A 23222-nucleotide genomic window follows, 5' to 3' on the forward strand; every position below is an offset into this window, starting at 1 on the left:
GCGGCTGCCATCCTTGGGGTGGCTTGGTAGGGAGTCCATTTCACCGAACAGGGTGAGATGTGCAATCGGGCTGGCCCCGACTGAACCTTCTGGACTGTGGATTAGCTCAGCCTCTCAGTAGGTCTGCAGAACTTTCAGACTGTCCCCTGCCCTCTTAAACCAAAGGCTTTGGGTGTTGGATCTGTCCTAATACAGTGCAAGGATTATTGATTCCTCTTGATTTTAAAATCCTGACAAGTACAGCAGTGGTCTTGCTTCCTTGTGGCAGAAAATCCAGATTGCAGGTCTGGACCGGCGGTTCTGTTTGGATAGCGCACGGTTGTGGTTGTGAAATGCCAACAGATGTAGAATTTGCCTGCAAGGACTCTGGTAGGCCTGATCCCACTCTAGCCGAGCGCTCCTTCCAGCAAGCAAGATAACAGGGAGCAGGCGATGCTCCTTGGGGCAGGCGGGACCAGCTGCGACTCCAGCATTTCTGTTGAAAAGGGATCCTGCCCAGCCAGGATGGACAAGATCTCTCCACACTGTAGGAGGCAACTTCATATATCCAATCGAGGATAACACACCTTTAAACTCTGGGGAGCAAGTTTAGAAATTTAGAACAGATGCCTCTGTCGGTATTTTAAATCTCTGTCGATATTTCACAATCTGTTAAAAGGGTGAGACCTGGACCTCACAAATCATCAGTGGCCACTAATGCCCTTCCTCAGGATTTTATAAGGCTTCATCTGGCATTTGAGACTCCTGGTTGTAGAGAAACTGCATTTGTATCTGGAGGAAACGGGTGAAGATGGAAGGACGTTGGCGCTGGCAAAGACTCTTGTTCACTTCTTGTAGTACCCTCTTAACAATCGGTCGCCTTTCTGTCTGTTGCAGCTTGTTATGGAATATTGTTTAGGATCAGCATCGGACTTACTAGAAGGTAAGTCCTTTACAGTTTTAAAAAATTAACCCTGATTCTCTCATTGTATGGAAAAGCTAGACTTGGCAGTATATTAGAGACAATTTCTCAGACTTCGATAACCGCCAGGCATCTGCACGGCGTTGTCATGTTCACTCAACTGGGGCTTGTCGGACTAATGGACAGAGAGCTAGGAAAAGCTTCGTTTTTCTCTATGGCGACTGCAGCGAGATGATTGTATGCTCAAAAGTGGAAACACCACCCACCACGGAGGAGTGGCTGGTGGAGGTGAGGGAGCTGGTGGAGATGGCTAAATTTACTTCTTCCGTTAGAGGAAAAACTATATGTACACTTACGGCTGACCGGAAACCCCTTGTAGACTCTTTGCCTGAGACAGGAAAAAAAATGCACTTACGATTTGTGGTGTTGATAATCAGGAAAAAACCTAGACAGTAGAAAAAGTGAGCTTTTCTTTTTGTGACCGTAGAGCAAGAGATAACTTTCTAATCGAACGTGTATTTGCTGCAGAGAAAATTGGAAGCTGCTGCTCTCTACTTCTTTTTCATCTTTTTTCCCCTGCACCTTTGCCTTTGTCTTTTTTTCTTCTTTTCTCTTTTTCTTCTTTCTTTACTCTATATTAGTTTTTTTGTTAGTTTTTATCTTCTCTTTACAACTTTTAATAAAATTTGTATAAACAAAAAACCTATGGCTTATTGAATACACTGGATTCATGCATCTATAAACCATGGTTTGCAAGCCACAATGGCTAGGATGGCACAGTACACCAAGCTTCAAAACAACCAACCACATTAGAACGATTTGTGAATTCAACTGGTTTGTTTAACCTTTTCCCCCTACTATCAGGAACTTTTCTAACCAGGCACCTTTCCTCCCTTAACCACTATTTAATCTTCATTCGGTACCCCTCTTGTTGTAGTGTTCAGAAAAAGGGCATAAATCCACCCCTGGGCTTTAAAAGAGATTGATTCCCCGCCCAGATAGTTCCCTGACCTTCATTGGTGGCTTCTGTCTGGGCTGTGGAGGGCTTTGGGGTGGCTGAAGAGAGGAATCTTTGAGTGATAGTTAGCCACAGGAAGGCCATCCCAACTCCAAGGGGCTGACCTTTCAGACCCATCTTTCTCTCTGCGGGTCACAGAGAACTTGCCTGGGTTTGTCTGCCATCCCTGCCCTGCTAATTATGCCTCTCTTTCCTCAAGTTCATAAAAAGCCGTTGCAAGAGGTGGAGATTGCTGCAATTACCCACGGTGCTCTCCAAGGGTTGGCATACTTGCATTCCCACAACCTGATCCATCGGTGAGTCCTTCCCTGTGTGTCTCCAGCTGCCTCTGCTGCTGCTGCTTGGATTGAGGCCTGCGTGTGGTATTTGTTGACCTTCTGGATCAGCTGTTTCTGCCTCTTCTCCCTTTTTGCGTTTCTGTGTCGTAAAGAACAGAGCTCATAAGGTTGAACTGGCACAGTAGGACCAGCAGAGAGGGGGAGAGAGGCACTCCCAGGTACAAGTAAATTATATTTTACGAAGGAAAGACAGAATGTAGCACCATCACAGATTATGAGGCTGCAAAAAAAAAAAGCTGCGGTTTTTAGAGAATTACCCCCCCCTGCAGTGCAGGTTAATTAGTGGGATGCGGTGTCCGTTGTAAAAGCTGTTGTATAGCAGTGTGGCTGTTTTTGTTTTTTAAATTTGAAATATTTCACCTACAAAATGCCCCATTTAGAATGAGGACAGCTGCTGTCATCTTTTCCAAGGGGGCCAATACTGGGTCACCCCTTCTGGATGTGGTTCCAGGTGTGAAACAGAGCTGGAGCCATTTTGGAACACACTGCTGCTAAGGTGTGAACCCTAAACAACCAGGAGGGAGTAATTTTAATATATTTAAAAAGTAAACAAAGCTGTTCTAACGGCCTGATCCTGTGGCATCACGGAAGGGTTGCCATTATCCTATCCCACCTTGCCACTTGGTGGTTTCCTTTTGCCAGAGGCCAGCCGATCACAGTTGGCCCCTGTTGGGTTCGATTCAGAATGGTGTGAAAGCAGGGTTGGTCCCTGGTCCTCTCGGGGCAAAGAGGGCCATGAAGATGGTGCAAGCTCTTTTCCACCCCCAGGCAGTTCAGCCCCTTAGAAGCGTTGGCATCACCGCAGGGCAGGACTGCCTGGGCACAAGGACTCTCTCCCTTTGTCTGTGGATAAACCTGTGCCGCCGCCTCTTCCTTTCATCCGCAGGGACATCAAGGCAGGAAACATTCTACTGACAGAGCCGGGCCAGGTGAAGCTTGCTGATTTTGGATCTGCTTCCATTGCGTCGCCTGCCAATTCATTTGTGGGGACTCCATACTGGTAAGAAAGGGGTTCCTCTGGGGTTGGAGCTCCAGGATTGACTTAGGTTTGGCGGTTGATCATCTCTGTGGATTTCTGCAGTTAGAGGGGGTGGAAAGGAGAGAACATTAGTATCACGTAACCAGTGTTGAGCCTCCTGATTCCAGGCGAAGTCCTGCATTCTCCCTTGCCCACACGCTGTCCCAGAAGAGCCAGAGAAGATGGGCTCAGGACAAGAGCGTGCAAGCGAAAGGACGATGCCCTGGCATCCTCCTCACCAGTCCCTCTTTTTCCGTCTTGTTCTGATGTGGCTTGAGGAAGTCCTAAAGGAGGAGATTTGGACAGGAGAAAGTCAGCAAGAGGCCTGCTGTATGCACTCGTGGCCCCCTCACACACGTGGACCTCCTGTTCTGCCAGTCCGGGAGCCCTCAGCCCTGCGCATGAATGTCATCAAGCCCCCATCTCCCGTGCTTGACATCCTCCGTCTTGGCTACAGGCACCTCACCTTGCTTGTAGAAACTGGCTGATCTGCTCATGTCTTACTTTTGCGTTCTAGGATGGCCCCAGAAGTGATTCTAGCCATGGATGAAGGGCAGTACGATGGCAAAGTTGACGTGTGGTCTCTTGGGATAACATGCATTGAACTAGGTAAGCTCCGTAGGTCTTATTCGGTGCCCCCCAGCAGAGGCTTCTGTTCCACTTGCTCCTTTTCTACCTGTACCAGTTTTATTTACCTGAAGATTAGGCTTCCATCTTAGGTGAATCTCCTGGTGGTCCCCTGTCAGATTCAGGCCTGCTGGGCTCCGTTTGCTCCACATCACTGACTGCATCGCAAGGAGGGGGGGCCTGGCAAAGCTGCTGTTTTACATCGAGGAAGAAACTCCGCTGGCCGATGTTCAGCGCAGCCCTCATAAATGGTTCTCCTCGGCACCGTTGCGGAACAGAGCCGCCACGCACAGCACCGCTTGGCTCTATCTTTTTAGTCCCACATGTTGGGGACACGAGGAGGAACTCTCGGTTTTATTTTATTTTTTTGATCTTTATCCTGCCATTATTATTTATAAGTAACTCAAGGCGGTGAACATACCAAGTACTCCTTCCTCCTCCTCTTTTCCCCACCACAACAACCCTGTGAGGTGGGCTGGGCTGAGAGAGAGGGACTGGCCCAGGGTCACCCGGCCGGCTTCCATGCCTAAGGCGGGACTGGAACTCACAGCCTCCTGGTTTCCAGCCCAGCACCTTAACCGCTAGGCCAAGCTGGCTCGCTCTCTGCTCGTGAACCTTCCTGAGCTCTCTGGCTGATCGCTGCGGGATATGAAGGACGTTCCCCCCAGCCAGCTGTTACCCTTTAAATCATCCCAGCCCACCAAACTGTTTAGCACAGCAGCCTCTTTTAAGGCGGGGGGGAGGTTTTCTGCGCTGGGGGCAAAGGGTAAGATGGGTCCCCCGGGTGGACCTGGCAGCAGCGGTGGTCCTGTCCGTGGGTCTTTCCCATTCCGCTGCTTCAGGGGCGGGAGGGGGGCGGTGGGGGCCAGCGAAGCAGCCTGCAGAGCAGCCGCCTGCCCCACGGCCCAAAGCAAACGCCCGTCTCTTTCTGCGCAGCGGAACGGAAGCCTCCGTTATTCAACATGAATGCCATGAGTGCCTTATACCACATAGCGCAGAACGAATCCCCCGTCCTCCAGTCCAGCGAGTGGTGAGTTGGTGGCCTTCTTGGAGGGTGGGTGTTGAGGAAGTCGGGAGCTGAGCTGGGCTTTGGTTGGGCTCCGTGCCATCCGGGGAAGCAGCCGCATCGGATTGGCTTCTCTCTCATGGCCGCCACGGCTCCTGAGCCGGATCCCTACCACCCTGGCTTTCCCCAGGCTTCTGACTGGGGCGGAAAGCCTCCGTTTTACATGCTGTATTGTATTAGCATCCTCCATTACAAAGCTGGAGAAACCTCTGGAGGAAAATGAAGTTTTTGGCCGAAGCCTCACTTAAGTCGACTTTCCCCCGCTTTCCCTCGCAGGTCTGATTATTTCCGAAACTTTGTAGATTCTTGTCTCCAGAAAATACCCCAGGACAGACCTACGTCAGAGGAGCTCCTGGAGGTGAGTCCAGTGCTGGTCCGTCTCCTTCGAGGCAGATGTTGTTGGTTTCTCTTCAATTCTGGCTTTTGCGTCTCACCCATCATTCTCTACCCAGGCCAAGCCCACCTCTGGAGCTGCGGGTCAGACTTGAGCCTTTCGAATTTTCTGTGGGTCTCCTGGACCTGGCTGCACCCTTGGTGAACCTTGGTTTCCCACAGTTCCCCACCCTAACGGATTTTTCGGTCCTGCTGGGGCGATGGGAAGCCCAGTTCATTGGGGATGCTGGGCTGGGCTGGGCCGGGCCAGAGTGTGCAGTAATCCCTGCTCTGCCTTGCGCTTGTTCCAACCTCCTCTGTTTTCTCCCCTCTCTTTTTCTTGTGTTCTGTGGATTTAAAATGACTCTGTAAGCGAAGGCACTTCTTTCAGTTAAAAGGCCTTTATATTTTTTAAAAAACAGGAGAGTTTTCTTATTTTGAAGCAGATCTGTGCCCCTGCCTCCTTTTATAGGCAGGATCTCTCCAGACCTCAGACGGAGAGGGGTCTACTCCTGGGGTCCATTTTTCATGGTACTGGCCAAGGCTTGATCCCAGGTCCTCCGTTGTATGGAGGAGACCCCCTTAAATTAATATTTGCCCAACCATGTGTAACGTCGTGGCCCCTTCAGACCAGGCACCACCCTATGTGATGCTTTCTGGCCCTCTTTTCTTCCTGGGGGAATTCCCTCCTGAGAAAGACCAGGGCTTCCCCCACCGCTTCAGGGTTCCAGGTCTGGGATCTCAGTGGGACTGACCACACTGGTGTGGCCCTGGGGAGACGGGGCCCTGACGGCTTTCCTTGTGGATTGTGCCGCAGCACGTCTTTGTCCTCCGAGACCGCCCTGAAACCGTGTTAATAGACCTCATCCAGAGAACCAAGGATGCCGTCAGAGAACTGGACAACCTTCAGTATCGCAAAATGAAGAAACTCCTCTTCCAGGAGGCCCACAACGGACCAGCGGTGGAAGCCCAGGAGGAGGAAGAGGTAAACCTGGAGGGTGAACTGGGAATAACAGAGGCAGAGAAGGTGGCTGGCAGCGTCCGGCACCTGCCGATCATCAGAGAGACGGTGCTTGTTGACAGCCTCCCGTGCGTCCATGGAGTGTCTCCTCTGGCATTGAGCTGGGCCTCCTGTGCCCACAGAACTGCTGTTTGCTTTTGAGCAATGGTCAGTGGATTGATTCATCAGCCTTAATTTGTATGCCACCTACTCATAACAATGCTGGGTGGCTTCCTTCCATAAAAGTAATAAAACCCCAATTACAACAAAACCAGCGTCATGCCATTATCCTTGCCTCCTGTCATGGCTGCTGCAAATAGGGATACGCCCTCCCCTGTTCTAACAGGGGCTGATCTTCTTTGATCTAGGGCAGCTTTTCAGGCACTGGTTGCCATCATATCATCTTGGGTAGTGGCCCAGCGGTTCCCCCTTTCTGTAAAACCAGCTGAAGTCTCACAGGATTTGGGGCAGCTAAAAGGAAATAAATCCGTAGCTGAAGAGGCAAGCTAGCCTTAGACTGCATATTTAAGACTCACGTTTTTTGGCAAATACATTGTGTTTTGAAAGAACAATCACATACTTTTTATTTCAACAGCTGTAAGGTAGAACTGAGATTATCTATACCAGCCTTTCTCAACCTTTTGAGCCTGGAAGAGCCCTTGAAATATTTTTCAGGCCTTGGGGAACCCCTGCACATCGAGGCTCAAATATGGGCCAGAAGTTACAAAATTATGACATTCGTTTCATGGGTAGGCCTGTCTGTATGCATTCACAGTGTTCTTAAACTGAAAATAAAGAATGAAACTTACCTCTTTAACGTGAAGTGGCCCAAATTTGAAATGTTTTTTTAAAATAAATCGTGATCTCCCAGGGAACCCCTCGTGACCTCTCACGGAGCCTGAGGGTGCCACAGAACTCTGGTAGAGACACCCTGGTCTATACTGAAGACAGTAAGCTCAAGCTCAGGCAGGTGATGAACTGAAGCCTCAGCGTTATATTCTTACCCTAGACACACCTACCTGGTAAGCTGTAGGAATTGCCTTGTGAAACTGGCAAATCTCTGCCAGAGCTGGGCCATGCCGTCCTTCCGCAAAAATTCTGTGCGGACCCTTTTTCTGTGCGGCCGCTCAGTGATTGGACGAGGCAGGGGAAGAGGGCTTGGGAAAGCTGATGTTCCTATTATTTATTACTTATCTTACTGTATATATCAGGGTTTCTCAACCAGGGTTCGGTGGCACCATCGGGTTCCGTGAGATGTCACTAGGGGTTCCCTGGGAGATCACAATTTATTTAAAATATTTATTTATTTTATATAGCCGCCCATCTCAGACCAGTGACTCTGGGCAGCTAACAATAGTAAAAAACAGTCAAACAGTTAAAACAATACAGAAAATTAAATATAAATATAGCTGAGAGATCTTAAAAGCCATTGGTGTTAGCACAACCATGAAACGGGGCCCTTCACGCGCTCAGGGCCCCAGGCCCAGAGCCAGGCCTTCAAGGCCTTCCGAAAAGCCAAAAGGGTCAGGGCCATCCTAATCTCAGGAGGGAGGATGTTCCAGAGGGCGGGTGCCGGGGCAGAGAAGGCACGTCTCCTGGTCCCCGCCAGCTGACATTCCTTGGTTGATGGGACCATCCTGCCGGACCGGATTGGACAGTTGGAAGCAACTGGGAAAAAGAAAATCATTTCAAATTCAGGCCACTTCACCTTAAAGAGGCGAGTTTCCTTCTTCATTTTCAGTTTAAGAACACCGTTCGTGCATCCAGGCAGGCATACCCGCGAATCGAACAGAATCATTTCGTAACATCCGGCCCGTATTTGAGCCTGGATGCGCAGGGGTTCCCTCCCTGGGGCCTGGAAGATACTTCAAGGGCTCCCCCGGGGCCAGAAGGCTGAGAAGGGCCGGGATAGAATACGGCACCACGATATGGCTCATTGTGACATGGCGTAATACGCACTTGCAACTTGGAGCTCGACCCGTCCCCTCTCTCTTCAGGAACAGGACGCCGGTGTGGGCCGGACAGGGACCGTGAACAGTGTCGGGAGCAACCAGTCCATCCCCAGCATGTCCATCAGTGCCAGTAGCCAAAGCAGCAGCGTTAACAGCCTGCCAGACGCCTCTGATGACAAGAGCGAGCTGGACACGATGGAGGGGGACCACACGGTCATGTCCAACAGCTCCGTCATCCGCCTGAAGCCGGTAATTCGTGCAAGAGGCCGAGATGCGCAGCAGGAGCCCCTGACTTTCAGGGTAGGGGGCAGCCGCAAGGGACATCGCACGTGCTGTGACCTCATGCGGTGGCACCGTGAAGTCAGGGCGCCACTGTGGCCGCCTCAACCGGAAACTTACGTTCCAGGAGGTCAGCCGAATGGCGGCACGGAGGCAGGCGTTGGCCACTGCCTTCTCAGAGGTGGCGCAGCCAATCAGAACCAAAGCAGAGCCGTGGCGGAATGTCACCTCAGGCGCCGGGAGGAGGGCCGTTTTTTTCTCCCGGCCCACCGCCGCCACTGCTGCTTTGCCCGGGGTGTTCTTCAGGAAATCTGAGCTCAGTTGCATGCTATGTCCCTTCCTCGGGTCTCCCCGCCTTCCGGCTTGCCGTCTTCATTGGCCTCCTGTACTTGCCCCCTGAACTCCTCCACTCGATAGTCAAGCCACCTCCCCTTGGAGCAGGAGGGGGGTGGCAAACAGGCCCCAGAGTAGGAGACCCCTTTCCCGCAGCGTGTGGGTGGGGGAGGACTCTGAATGCCCTCAGTCACGGGCTCAGTGGTGCCTTGTCCTCGGCTGCCTCCTGAGGGAAGTTCAGATGAAAGAAGAAACAGGGAAGAAAGAATATTCTGCTAAAATTAGCTAGTTTTGAAGGAGGGCAAAGAGAAAGCGGGTATCAGAACTTGATAGATAAATGTATTACTGTTATAGACCAGTCATAAAAATGAACAAATATCCACATGTTGACCTTCACTCAAAGTTCTGTAAATTAAACCGGTTTAGAGGCATATTGTACTAGCAGTTACAGAAATCAGGCAACCGGTGTTTAGCAGGTATGTAAGTTATGTGAAAATTACCTTTTGAGGGCTTCAAAATCTCTTCCCATTGTCTGGGTTTACATAACACGCTTAACCCAGTCACTTAGAAACCCAGCAACTGCATTTTCACAACCTGTTGACTGGAGCTAGGTTTAACCTTGCCTAGTAATTCAGTCAGCAGACTAAGAGCGATGGGAGATTTTGTAACCCCCTCTTGCTCGAACCTGCGTTTGATTTTCCCGAGCGTCACCCGCATGGCCTTCAGTTTCTTCGCTATTTTCTCTGGTCCCAAGGAGGAAGAAAACTACAGGGAGGATTCAGACGCTCGACTGAGAGGATCGGAGCCGCAGTCTCCCCCCCAGGGGTCGCGCCACAGATCCCATTACCGCAACCGAGAGCACTTTGCTACCATACGCACAGCGTCGCTGGTAAGCAGGCTTGGCTCCTCTCCTTGGCCAGGGTGACTGTGCACCAGCATGCCCTTCACACAACCCCCTCGCTGTCTGTCTGGCTTTGGAAAAAAGTAGCGGAAAGGTGTCACCCCCCAGAACAGAGACCCAGCGTCTGCTGCCATATCTCTTTCCAGCAATGGCTTTAGACTCCTCAGAGATCCGACCGGGATGATAAACAGCATCCCAAGGATCCAGGTTGCTTTGTGGGCAGCTGTGACCGGCCAGGACCTCCATGGCGGCTACAGACTCGAGAGAGAAGCCCCCGGCTCAGGATAGCCACCCTCTTGTCCTAGACAAGAGTGAATGGATCCCCGTGTTTTTAAAATTAAAAATTGGCCGTAATGAGCAGGTGGGCTCCTGCTGGTCCCTGGCCGCCCTTGGCTGGGCTTGGAAGCTAAGCAGGGTCACCCTTGGTTGGAGCCTGGATGGGAGACTGCCAAGGAATACGAGGGCCGTGGGCAACATGGGGAGACCAAAGCAACCTTGGGGGGCGGCGGCAGCAGATCCACGGATTGTCAGGAGCCGAGCTGGACTCGGAGGGGCCTTCTCTCTCCCCCGTGTCTGATTTGATGGTTCTTGCCTCAAGGAACCATCAAAGATTCCGGTTTTTCGGGGTTCTCCTGGGTCCCCGGACCGTTGTGTGAGAGGCAGAGGCTACTTTGCCCCGCCTTGAGTCCCAGGCGCCCTCCCCTCAGCTGGCCCGGACTAAACGCGGCCCTGGGGCTTCCCGGTCTGCGGCAGGTGACGAGGCAGATGCAGGAGCATGAGCAGGACTCGGAGCTGCGGGAACAGATGTCCGGCTACAAGCGCATGCGGCGGCAGCACCAGAAGCAGCTGATGGCCCTGGAGAACAAGCTGAAGGCCGAGATGGATGACCACCGCCTGCGGCTGGACAAGGACCTCGAAACGCAGCGCAACAACTTCGCTGCCGAGATGGAGAAGCTCGTGAAGAAGCACCAGGCGGCCATGGAGAAGGAGGTGAGGGCTTGCTGCTTCCGTGGGGGGGAAGCGTTGGCCGGGGGGAGCGCGGCCCCTGGTGCTGAAGCGGGGCGCAGCCTTTGCTGCCAGGGGAGGGGCTGGGCCGTGGGAGGCGGCGGGGCCCGGTGGGCCACACGAAGCCCACGGAGGCAAAGCGGTTGGCCGCCAGAAAAGACTCAGCCTCTTGCTCTGCTCTCCTGGCGCGGGGCAGGCGAAAGTGGTGGCCAACGAAGAGAAGAAGTTCCAGCAGCACATTCAGACCCAGCAGAAGAAGGAGCTCAGCAGCTTCCTGGAATCCCAGAAGAGGGAATACAAGCTCCGCAAAGAGCAGCTCAAAGAGGTGACCGGGGGGGGGGGGGGGGGCTCGCTCGCTCGTTCAACCTTCAGGGCTGCCCTGGGTTCTCAGGAGGTTGCAAAGAAGCAATAGACATAGAAGAAGAACGTGGCTGACCAGAAGAGCAAACACTGGTCTTAAGTTAAACTAAACTAAACTAAACTAAACTAAACTAAACTAAACTAAACTAAACTAAACTAAACTAAACTAAACTAAACTAAGTTTAGTTTAGTTTAGTTTAGTTTAGTTTAGTTTAGTTTAGTTTAAACTAACTCTAAGTGGCAACAACCACCTTATCTCAAAGCCTGAGACAATAACCAAGTTTTGAGTACAGAGAGTCCTCGCTTAACACCCATTCGTTTGGTGAGGGTTCAGACTTACGACGGTGCTGGAAAACCTGACTTGCAACCAGTCCTCACACTTAGGACTGTTGCAGCATCCTCGTGATTGCGATTTGGGCGCTTGGCAACAGGTTCACATTTATGACTGTTGCTGTGTCCCATGGTCACATGATCACCATTTTCAACCTTCCCGGCTGGCTTCTGGCAAGCAAAATCAACAGGGAACTGAGTGATTCTCTTACCGACCATGTGGTTTGCTTAATGACCACCACCAAAAAGTTGTAAAATTGGGTAGGATTCACTTAATGACCGCTTCACTTAGCAACAAAAATTCCGGTCCCAATTGTGGTTGTTAAGGAAGGACTACCTGTAATTTGTGGAACATCGTAAAGGTAGGAGCCACAATGTCCACAAGGATCTCCAGAGGGCAGGAGCTGCAGCCGTGTGTGGGCACCTTCTGGGTCCTGCAAGGTGACGTTTGAGAGACAGGACCTGGAGGGCACCCACCCTCCCTGACCCCACCAGGCAGGCAAGAATGAGTGGAGGCGAGGGGCCCCCCAGATAGCCAGGCCCCATGCCATGAAGGGCGGTCAAGGTGGTAACCAGAATCTCGCATGGCACCCAGAAGCCACCCGGTAGCCAGATGTAACAGGCTGCGAGGAGAACCTCGGGAGACGGGAGGTGCAGCTTAGACAGTGGCTAGACAAGAGATGTCACGGTAGTTTTAGTTTCTTGTCTGGACTGCCTCGGAGGGCGGACACCGGTGCAGCTAAGAGAGCAACGGGTCACCTGAGCATAACGCCTGGTTCTAACTGGGAGATGACCGGCAACCCCAGTCGTAACGCCTCATTAGCAGCCTGGCTGAGCGTTTGTTTGGTGAAAAGAGATCGCTCTTCCCTGGCGCGCTCTTAGCCAGCAGGCCTTTGCTCGGGGGGGGGGGTTGAAACGTGTCTCATAACTGAGGCTTTGGAGCCTGTCAGCGATGACGGCTTTCGCCGTGCCCGAGGGCCGCTCTCGTGCCCAGCTCTTGCGTTAAAAAAAAGACCTTAAAGTTCCGTCTTTTTCTTTGGGTGGGCAGACGCTGCCAGCTCCTATAGCGTTGGGTCCCGCCTGGCAAAGAATGGGCAGAAACGGGGCTGGGCAGGCCTTGCTCAGCACAGGAAGGGCGAGCAGGCCTTCCCCGGGGTGCCTTCTCCGCTGGGCAGGGCCGGGTCTGCCCTCTTAGCCCGCTGAGGCGGCCCGTGAGCCCCGCGCAGCGTCATGGGGGAAGTTCTCCCCTCCCGCCCCGCCGCGCCGCGTGTTCCGGTGACCGTGGCGGCCCCGTTCCTGCTTCCAGGAGCTGAGCGAGAACCAGAGCACCCCCAAGAAGGAGAAGCAGGAGTGGCTGTCCAAGCAGAAGGAAAACATCCAGCACTTCCAGGCGGAGGAGGAGGCCAACCTGCTCCGGCGCCAGAGGCGGTACCTGGAGCTGGAGTGCCGGCGCTTCAAGGGGAGGATGCTGCTGGCGCGCCACAACTTGGAGCAGGACCTTGTCCGGGAGGTGCGTAGCAGAAGAGGCCCGGGGGCCTTTGACCGAGAAGGAGCGGGTCTCTGCTCTCGGGCGTCCCGGGCGGGCCAGCGCTGCCTTGCGGCGTGCGGTGCGGAGCCACGCCTGGTGAATCACCTGCGGGAGCCTTTCCCCCGGTAGCGTCCTCCGGGTGCCATGGCCGGAGCCTGACGCAACTGGGGAGCCGCCGTTGAAGAAGACGGGGGGCCCACCTGCTCAGCTGATCTTCTGGGGTTGCCCAGAGCAGGCGTGATCTTCCTTGAGCCTGAGCGAGCTCTGCTGTAAACTCAGCACCCACAGACTTTAAAGGGCCTAAAGTCTCAGCGTGGAAATTGGGATGGTTCTTTGGGAATGGAATTAAAAGGCATTGGTGGAGTCCTACTCTACAGGTAGAGCTTGCCTAACAACTGTTCAGTGATGGTTCGGAGGTACAACAGGGCTAAAAAAGGTTACTTGCTATCTGTCCTCGAAGTTACGACCATCGCACCACCACCACGGTCACATGATCGCAGTGATTTATGACTGCATGACTCACTTTACCATTGCTGCAAAAACGGTCATAAAATCGGGTCAGGACATGTGCCTTGCTTAATGACCAAATCGCTTAGCAACGGAAGTTCCTGTCCGTATTGTGGTCATTAAGCGAGGACTACCTGCATTGAGTGGGGCTCCTTCAATAGCCTTCATAGAAAATCACAGGTGTGGCTCCTTCTTACTCTCTGAACATCTCCCAAATTGCTGGGGAAGAGTCAAAAAGGACACACAAGGAATTAGCCCTATTGTGTGTGTCTTCTCTCCAAGGAAAAATAAAAACACGTGGACTGTTTTAGCTTTGAAAGCAAAGGTTAAGAAAGGGCACACCGTAAACTTAGGAAGGGCCTAGAGCAGTGTTTCTCAACCTTGGCAACTTTAAGATGTGTGGACTTCAACTCCCAGAATTCCCCAGCCAGCCCTGCTGGCTGGGGCATTCTGGGAGTTGAAATCCACACGTCTTAACGTTCTCAATGCTGAGTAACACTGGCCTCGACTGTAGGGGATATTTTCCCTCTGCTGCCAGAATGCTCTTTGGCAGTGGGTTCTGAACGGAAGGGGAATTGTTTGTTTATTTAAAAGACTTACATAGCCACCCACACTGTAAGCACAAGCCGGGGTGGTTCGCAAGTCAATAAAAACAAAAAATCCAGACAACCACAATTAAAACTCGGGGCGACCCTTCCCCACACATCAGCGTACCCCCTTGCTGAACTCCAGGCTCATCCACCCCCAAGGCTTGCAGGAAGAGCCAGCTCTTCAAGGCCCGCCAGGAGGGCGGAGGGCGGAGGCCGGCCAGATCTCTGGGTGAAGGGGGTTTGCGCTAGGTCCCCTTCTGGGACAGCCTTTAAGAGAAGGGCTCTGGGATGCATCCACCCTATCTGACCTGGTGGGATGGGCAGATACCCTCTGTGCCATTCAGGGCTTGAAAGGGGGCCTCTGGCACCTTGAATTGCACCCGGAAGTCAGTGCAGCTTGCACAGCAGCAGGGTACCGGGGGCAAACCAAGCGGCCCCTAAAACTGCACTCAGCACTGCACTCTGGACCAGTTGGTGTCTCCGGATGGTCTTCCAGGACCGCCCCATGTAGTGCGAATTACCGTAATCCAACTGGGAATGCAGTCCTTGCTTTTCTAACTGACCAGCTCCTCGGTTCTTCATAATAGCAAGTGGAGGATACTCTCTGTAGCCTACCTGTGATGGAGGTGGGTGGGAGAAGGCCAGACCCTTCTGGTGCCCACTGGCACCTGGCTGGCTGTGCCGACCCACTGGGCACTGGCTCTGCCTAAGCCAGCCAGCCCGACTCCTGGGCGTGGTGGTTGGCCTCCCCCCCCCCCCGCCCCCGTTGCTGAGCAGCGTCTCCTCAAAGCGCTTTCCTTGAGCCCAGGAGCTGAACAAGAGGCAGACCCAGAAGGACCTGGAGCACGCCATGCTGCTGCGCCAGCACGAGTCCATGCAGGAGCTGGAGTTCCGGCACCTCAGCACCATCCAGAAGATGCGCTGCGAACTGATTCGGCTGCAGCACCAGACCGAGCTCACCAATCAGCTGGAGTACAATAAGCGCCGGGAGAGGGAGCTGAGGCGGAAGCACGTCACGGAGGTCCGACAGCAGCCCAAGAGCCTCAAGGTACCTTTCTGGGAACGGGCACTCCAGGGGGCACACTTCCTCGGGAGCAAGGAAGGCGAGGAGCAAGTGCCTCTTCCCCAAGGCCGGATGCCAGGCTCTCGGCCTAGGGAAGCGGCCGGAGCCTTAGGAAAGACGCCCAGGGGTGCCAGCACAGCACCTGCGCAAGTGGATAAGGCCCTTCTGGCAGAGCTGCTGTCTTTCAGGGCTTTCAGGTGAACGGAGAGTCCTGCTAAACTCACCACATTTTGCCAGCATTAAGGTAGTCCTCACTTAATTTGTTTAGTGAGGGTTCAGACTTACGACGGCAGTAAAAACCCAGCTTGCAACCAGTCCTCCCACTTACGACTATCACAGTGTCCCCACGGTCATGTGATTGACATTTTCTACCTTCCCAGCTGGCTTCCAGCAAGCAAAATCAATGGGGAACAACTTAACCGTGTGGTTCGCTTAATGAGTATGGTGATCCACTTAATGACCACCACAAAAATGGTTGTAAAATTGGGTTGGATTTGCTTAGCGACCAAACTGTCGGTCCCAATTGTGGTCATTAAGCGAGGATTACCTGTAGTGGTACTTTGCTCAGTTTCTCTCCCAGAAGCAGCAGGAACATTAAAAGAGGTGGGTTCTGTGAGGTGGGGAGGACCAGCTTTACTGGCGCCAAAGCCTTTGGGCCTCATCCGGTACCTCATCCTGCAGCATTTTCTGTGGCTTTGCCAGTGGAACCTAAGACCCCAAAGATTCCACCTATTTTCATTCATCCTAATTCCCTAGCTCTCTGCACCCATTTTTCCAGGATTTTGCAGGTCCTTTGCTTAGGGCCAACTCTATGGTATAAACCATTTTTGTACAAATGGTCCCTCAGGAAGAGAGAATATACTCTTCAAATCGGGGCTCTGATTCCTGAAAACATTGCCCAGTTATGACAAACAGGAGAAACCGAGATTACTTGGGTCCATCTGGCATGCAGGAGCCCTGGCCAGCCTCAGTGGTCCTGTTTCTCCCACACCCTGTTGAAAGGAAGCCTGCCCTGGTGAAGAGCATGGCAGAGGCCGGTCTGGACCCCGGACAGGAGAGAGAGGCTGCTGCTTGAGCATTACCCAAGTCTGGCCCAAGGTGGCGCTTCTCTTCCAAGGAAGGAAACTGGGGGTGGAGGGGTGGCTCCCACGCCCACACCTGGCTGGGTTTGTGCCTTCGAAGAGGTGGCTGTAGATCCTGTGGGTGGATGGCATGACCAAATTGTTGAGCCCAGCAAACAAGGAACTCACTTGAACGCCACCCAGCACCACAGCCCACGTAAGCACCGTGTTGGCAGGACCCACGGAGGCATACGCGGGCCTGTGAACCAGCCAGGGGGCTCCTCCCAAAAGTCCTGCCTGCCCAAAGGCCCAGGACTTTCGGGGGGACTCTCCTTTTGCCACTGAGCTGTGCTCCGATGGGGCGACGCATGGTGCGCCTTTTGAAAGCCTCACACAAGGGAGCTCTTGCTTCTGAAGAGCCGGGGGCTGGCCCGCTTGAGACGGGGACCCCAGCCAGGGAATGAAGCTTGGCTGCAGCCAGACCCACAGTGCATCTTGCGACCAGACTCCGGAGATGACGAAGAGAAGACGCCTGGCTTTCAGGGTGGGAGGGTACCCCTTCCCCTTAGCGGAGCTGGGTGCGCTGAGAGGCTGCAGCAGCTCAGGCCTCTTCCAGGCCTGATGGGAAAGCCCTTGCGGGGTCCTGACACTGCTTTCTGGGCAAGCCCTGGGGAGCCAGGCACGTGGCTTGCCAAGGGAGCAGGATGAGCAGGCGGCCAGTCACAGCAACCCGCCAAGAGAGGCCCGTCCCTTCCCAGGTGGCCCCTCGGGCGGCCCCCCTGCCTCTTCCACTGTTCCTTGAGCAAAAGGAGGAAGCATCAGCGGTGGCAGAGGCCCACCTCCTCTGGGCAACCCGAATCTTCTGCTGACCAAAGGTCTAGATGAATCGTGCCAGTTGGGCATCTTTGCATAGCGCTAGTTTAGCCAGCCAGGTGGGGGAGCGAGAGGAAGGGGCAGCCCCTTCCTCCCACCTGGTCTTGCATCCTGGGCCTGCTGCCGCTGCCGCCACCACCTCCTCCCTGATTTCCAAGGCCAGTGTTGGATGCTGTGCCCAGCATGTAGGGCATCGTGCTTTATAATGTGCTGCCCTGGGAGGGAGGGCAGGACTGGCCCTGGGGAATTTGTGAGTGTGACCCACTCTTGCCAGGAATCTCTTTCTGCGCCCGGTGCCCACTCAGGTGGCCCAGGGCCTGAAATGTCTTTGGTTAAGCCGCTACTCTATCGGTATCGATCTGATGAGGGCTCCTCAGGGGTCTTGCCAGCACTCGTCCTGTGGCAAAACTGGCAGGGCCGCCTGCCTCAGGGCAGGGGAGGCTCGCGTAGCAGGGGCCGGGTGATGGGGGGCCGGCGGGGCCCTCCTGCGGGCCCAGCCCGCCTCTAGCCAGCCTCGCCTTCCCTCCTAGTCCAAGGAGCTCCAGATCAAGAAGCAGTTCCAGGACACCTGCAAGATCCAGACGCGGCAGTACAAGGCGCTGCGCAACCACCTGCTGGAGACGGCGCCCAAGAGCGAGCACAAGGCTGTCCTGAAGCGGCTGAAGGAGGAGCAGACCCGCAAGCTGGCCATCCTGGCTGAGCAGTACGACCACAGCATCAACGAGATGCTCTCCACCCAGGCGGTGAGCGGCGTCCTGCGGCTCCTGCGGTTGGGTGGGGGGCTTTCTGGGAACTGTCTCCCCCCAGTTTGACCCCAGGACGGTCAGACGGGGGCCAATGCCACAAGTGACTCCACAGGAAGCTTAAGCCAGGGTTTCCCAACCTTGGCCGCTTGAAGATGGGTGGACTTCCACTCCCAGAATTCCCCAGCCAGTCCACCCATCTTCAAGCGGCCAAGGTTGGGAAACCCTGGCTTAAACGGTGGCTGTGGCTTCGCTCCCCGCCGGGCAAAAGAAGCGGCAGGCCACGGTGCCAGCCTGCCCACTCGCTGGGCCTTCGTAGCGGGCAGCGGAGCCCCTGCGGCCCCCTGCCCCACTGACCGCTTGCCTCCTGTTCCAGCTGCGCCTGGACGAGGCCCAGGAAGCTGAGTGCCAGGTGCTGAAGATGCAGCTGCAGCAGGAGCTGGAGCTGCTGAACGCCTACCAGAGCAAGATCAAGATGCAGGCGGAGGCCCAGCACGACCGGGAGCTGCGGGAGCTGGAGCAGCGGGTGTCCCTGCGGAGGGCTCTCCTGGAGCAGAAGGTACCGGAGGGGGCGGAGTGGGCCCCGGTTCTGGCAACGCAGCCCTTAGCTTTGCGTGTCCCACCCGTTGGCCGAATTCCATCACGGGGGAGGCCCACAGCAGCCCCACGGTCTGCCCAAGTAGGCCGTGTCCCGTGGCGGCCAGACGTTCCCCACAAGCGACTGCCCTCGAGTCTCTCTCCACCCCACACCCCCTGGCGAGTCACCCCTGAGTCAGAAAGGGCACGTCCTGTGCCACAGGTGGCGCAGAGGCCTCCCGGAGGCATCACTAGGATTTGCTGCTGGCCCGTGGGATCAGGAGAAACGGAGGGTGGGGTGCCTGTCTCCCTCTCTTCCCACCCCCTCCCCATTGTACCAGTAGGAAGGCAGGGATCGGGAAGGAAATGTCCACCCCCATCCCAGCCCGCCCCTCCAGACTGCCCGAGCAGCACCACGTCCTGTTTCGTGGGTTGCCTGCCTTCTTGGGCACAGCCAGCTTCTGCTGCCCCCTGCTGGCTGCCCAGTGAAGTGATAGAGGACTACATAGGTGGCTCTGGCCCAGTGGTGCTTAAAGTGGGGGTAGTTTGGGCATCTCCTGGGGGTGATGGAGCATTTTGTAGTTGCTTTTTTGGGAGTTGAGGATCCGGTTTAAGGCTGCCGAGATGCTTGTGTGAAACAGCGGAGTCTGGGGCTTTTTGTGTGGGTAACAACATTATTCAGGACCAGGAAAAGGGGCAGTTGAGTCAAACAGCCTAAGAATCAACCTTGGCCACTTGAAGATGTGTGGACTTCCACTCCAGACTTCCCCATGCTGGCTGGGGAATTCTGGGAGTTGAAGTCCACACATCTTCAAGTGGCCAGGGTTGAGAAACGCTGCTCTGGGCTCACGCGGTTCTGCGAATGAGTTTCTCAGGTGCACCGGAGGAAGCCAGAGATGCAGTCTGTGTTCTGCCTGCCACCCTCTTTCTGCATGAAGAGCAGCTTCAGGGCAGCTTGTAGGCTCCAAGACTAAGGTTCCCGGTTGATTTGGGGAGTCTCATCTCACGCTGCTTTAGCGTTTTGGAGAGGGTGTCTTTGGTCTCCCTGCCCCCGGTTTGCAATCTTGAGGATTGGCGTGGAGCAGAGTGGAGCGTTGATTTTGTTTGTCGAGGCGTTTGCCTGCACATTTAGTGTTCGGAGCCTTTGGTACAAGAGCCTCAAGCATGGAACGCCCCCTGGCACCTTTGCAGTGTGATTCTGGGGTGGTCCTGGGTAGGAGTACCAGGATAATCTCAGCAGAAGGAAGCTTTCACCCCAGCAGGGCTCCTCTGCTCTCAGCCTCAGGAAGGGCGCAGAACAGGCTGCGGGGTGAATAGGGCCGATGCGCTGCTTGGCGGGGAAAACCGGTGTCGGAATTGTCTGCAGGACCAGGGAGAGCACGTGCCGAAGGTGGTGCCTTTTGATCTGAGGCAGATTTGTGGGCTGCTCTGAATCCATCAAAGGACTGCTCTTTCTTGGTGGTGGAGAAGTCGCCAGAGGGCCAGAGCTGCTGGGCCATCGCTCCCCCCGCCCCGCCACTTCCCAGCTCCAATTGCTGAGAATCAGTTGCACGGGTACCTGCCACTTGGAGGTGGGAAGCATTCAGATACACTGTAAACTAGGTTTAACAGACTAACAATCAAACCAGTTCTCCTGTGCCCCATCCTGTGCCCCCAACTCTGAAAATCCTGGCCCCACCACAGATGTTACTGCTACCCCATCCACTGCGGTCCCCTGCCCCCTCAGAGTCCCCCATGGCCCTGGTGCAACGCTGGGTGGAGGGTCCTGGCATCACGGTCCAGCCGGCATGGAGGGCCCCAGCCAGGGAAGGCTGACATCTGCCTGGTTGGTTCAGCCTGTTCCCAAAAGAGCCACAGCTAAGAGGGGCCCACCCAGCCTCTGTGGCACCACGGCCAAGCGGAAAAGCAGGAGAGTCGGGGGCTCTCTGTGGTCCCTCAGAAACCGGGTTTGAAGTTTCGAAGTAATCACCTCCCTTCCCTGATTTCTTTTCTGTCCAGATCGAGGAGGAGATGCTGGCCCTGCAGAACGAGCGCACGGAACGGATCCGGGGCCTGTTGGAGCGCCAGGCGCGGGAGAACGAGGCCTTTGATTCGGAGAGCATGCGCCTCGGCTTTAGCAACATGCTCCTCTCGAATCTCTCCCCCGAGGCCTTCAGCCACAGTTACCCCGGAGCGTCTAGCTGGTCCCACCACCCTTCTGGGGGACCGGGCCCTCCCTGGGGCCACCCTATGGGGGGCCAGCCACAGGCATGGGGGCATCCGATGCAAGGGGGACCCCAGCCGTGGGGCCACCCCTCGGGGCCCCTGCAGGGGGTGCCTCGGGGGAGCTCGCTCGGGGTCCGTAACAGCCCCCAGGCGCTGAGGCGGACGCCTTCCGGGGGACGGACAGAGCAGGGCATGACCCGGAGCGCCAGCGTCACTTCGCAGATATCCAATGGGTCGCACATGTCTTACACATAATACCTTCCGTTCGGTGCCCCCGTGCAGGTGGCGATTCCACCGGTGCTGTCTGCCCACAGGAACTGCTGACAGGCCTCTCTCCCCAGGAGCCGGTCCTGGGCAGTGCCGGCTTGGGGTGCTGCTCGGCGGGCACGTCTATCGGGGCACGCACCACGTTCTGTGTTTGCTATTTGGGATGTCATAGTATTTGGCTGCAGAGTCGCTCTCTCGCCTTAAAAGCACCCGTTTTAAGGAAGCTACGTGCGGTCGGGGGGAAGAACTGCCTCCCACCTGGGGCTGGGGGGAGAGCAAGGTCCCCGCCTCTCCTGCAGCTGGAGAAGGAAGGCGAGTGGGCTCCCCCTTTCCCTCAGAGGGCAAACTGCCCCGCGGAGTCTCGGCCCCCTCTCTCCTGTGCCGGGCCAGCTGCCCCTGCACGCCTCCCAGAGGCTTCCTTGCGGAGAGAGGCCCAGGGAAAGCAGCTCCCAAGGGCCTTGCCAGTCGGAAGAGGCTGGGGCGGGCGCACCCCCGGCCCGCAGCCGTTCGCTGTCTCTGTTGCACTAAGATGCGCAGCCTCGAGAATTCAGGGCGCACGCGATGGCTTGGACAGAACTGCACTAGTCAAATGCACCTGCTAGAAGCCTCTTCGCAGTTCGGCCCAAGAGGCTGTGCCGTGTGTGAGTGTGTGTGCACGCGTGAGTGGGAAGTGGGGCAGGAGGGGAGGGGAGGAGAGCTTTCTTACGGCTTAATACTGTGACATCTCACCGAAGTTCAGCATCAGGACACCTCACCGGGTCCCTGGCCCCGCCTGGCCTGCCGGCTCTCCTTCAGAAGCGTTGAGACCCACGGCCCGCCATCCCCAGGCTCGAGATCTCATGATGCCATAAGCCGCCAGTACGCCACCAGGAGACCGGGAGCCCCCCCTCCTGACACTACATTTGCCAGTTTTCATTAGGCTCCTGGGCTTGCCACAGTTCTCTCGTTTATACGTCAAACCGCAACGTTTGTCAGTGTTTGACTTGCTGCGGGGGCCCAGGCTGCTCAGCTGCTGCTGTGTTGCCGCCGGAGGCGTGGGTCGCAGGTGGGGCGGTGGCCACAAGTCCTCCCCCAACCCGTGGCGAGCGGGGCCGCCCGGTCTTCGCAGGTCAAGAGACCCAGCTTCCAGGGGGCCCTGGGGGAGGTTGCTCCGCTCTCAGGGTCCTGGGAGCCTTTGGTGCCAGGGCAGGGCAGGGGTCCCACTCCGAGCCCCCACAGGGCCGCCCTGGGAGCAGTTGGCCCGAGGCTTGGTCAGATCACTACCAGCTGCTCCCCCTGGCGTTCTGTTGTACATTAGTTTCCTTGCACACGTAAACAAACACTAGCTACTAACTTTAGGATTTGCCTTTTAACACACCTATAGGGCTCAGAAATGTAAAGGTTTTTTTTTAATGTCTTTACGTGACATACTTGTATAGAAGAATATATGCTTGTGTGTCACACTTTTGCTCCTTTTTTAATCAGTGTGACTTTTAATTTTAGCTAAATTAAAAACCCCTTCAGGTCCTTTGGTTCAGCTGCATCTCTCTCCGCCCCACTTTGGCTTCTGACTGTGGAGGCCACAGGGAGCAGCGGGGGGCCTGGAGCCTGTCCTGGAAAGGGGGTGCAGAAGGGCCCCCCTCCTGCATTGGGCACAGCTGTTCTTGCCCAGTGTGATGTTCCTTAAGAGGGCAGGGCTGGGGGGGAGGAGCACAGCCCCCTTCTGTGTTTTACCCTCCTGGACTGATGGGCCCCTGCCAAACTTCCACGGTCCTGAGATAGCTGTGACCTCTCTGTGTGTGTGTGTGGGGGTGTCAGCCAGCTAACTGATTTGTGGGGAGGGGCAATCACTGAGACGGAAGCCAGAAACACCCCCTTTCCCGGCCCATCCTCCTCCAAGGACCACCAAGCCCAACTCCCCATCTACATAACTGGTGATCTGCTCAGCCTGCCCAGAGGGCATCGTGTGAGGGAAGGTTTCCCAAGCCCTCGCCATGCCTCCCAGGACAGGCACCCCTTCAGGAGCATGGCGTAGGTTACTTGGGGGGGAGCAGGCAGGGTGCCCCAGTTCTGGCTCCCCCAGCCCTCCGCACCCCAGGAGTTGCACTCCAAGCAGCACTCGAATGCGCGTGCAGCCCCTGTAGCTTTGCTTGCATTGACATTGGCCATCCAGGTGATGCAATGTCAGTTTCCATCGTGGCATCCTTTTAACCGGGGAGAATTGGGACAGAAGGGGTTCTCTCCCCCCCACTTGCCATGTACATCATTCTGTGCCAGACCCTAGGCTATTCATGAAATTAATATTTTAAGTAAAACCATTTGCCAAACCC

The 23222-nt window shown here is 55.2% G+C and overlaps 1 protein-coding gene across 2 annotated transcripts in view; it reads left to right on the top strand.

Annotated features, from left to right (window-relative positions):
• The window catches only part of TAOK1 (TAO kinase 1), a 60876-nt gene extending 37654 nt beyond the window's left edge, over positions 1-23222 (top strand). For both annotated transcript variants that reach the window (XM_063295082.1, XM_063295089.1), the window contains exons 5-20: positions 877-922; positions 2119-2215; positions 3144-3257; positions 3793-3884; positions 4839-4932; positions 5245-5326; positions 6158-6325; positions 8338-8541; positions 9659-9793; positions 10559-10795; positions 11007-11135; positions 12807-13010; positions 14934-15173; positions 17653-17865; positions 18242-18424; positions 20440-23222. In XM_063295082.1, coding sequence (XP_063151152.1) covers positions 877-922; positions 2119-2215; positions 3144-3257; positions 3793-3884; positions 4839-4932; positions 5245-5326; positions 6158-6325; positions 8338-8541; positions 9659-9793; positions 10559-10795; positions 11007-11135; positions 12807-13010; positions 14934-15173; positions 17653-17865; positions 18242-18424; positions 20440-20901 — 2700 coding nt within the window. In that variant the 3' untranslated portion in view covers positions 20902-23222. The remainder of the gene's footprint in view (positions 1-876; positions 923-2118; positions 2216-3143; positions 3258-3792; positions 3885-4838; positions 4933-5244; positions 5327-6157; positions 6326-8337; positions 8542-9658; positions 9794-10558; positions 10796-11006; positions 11136-12806; positions 13011-14933; positions 15174-17652; positions 17866-18241; positions 18425-20439) is intronic.

The sequence above is a fragment of the Candoia aspera genome, chromosome 1 (assembly GCF_035149785.1).
Source record: "Candoia aspera isolate rCanAsp1 chromosome 1, rCanAsp1.hap2, whole genome shotgun sequence".
NCBI lineage: Eukaryota > Metazoa > Chordata > Lepidosauria > Squamata > Boidae > Candoia > Candoia aspera.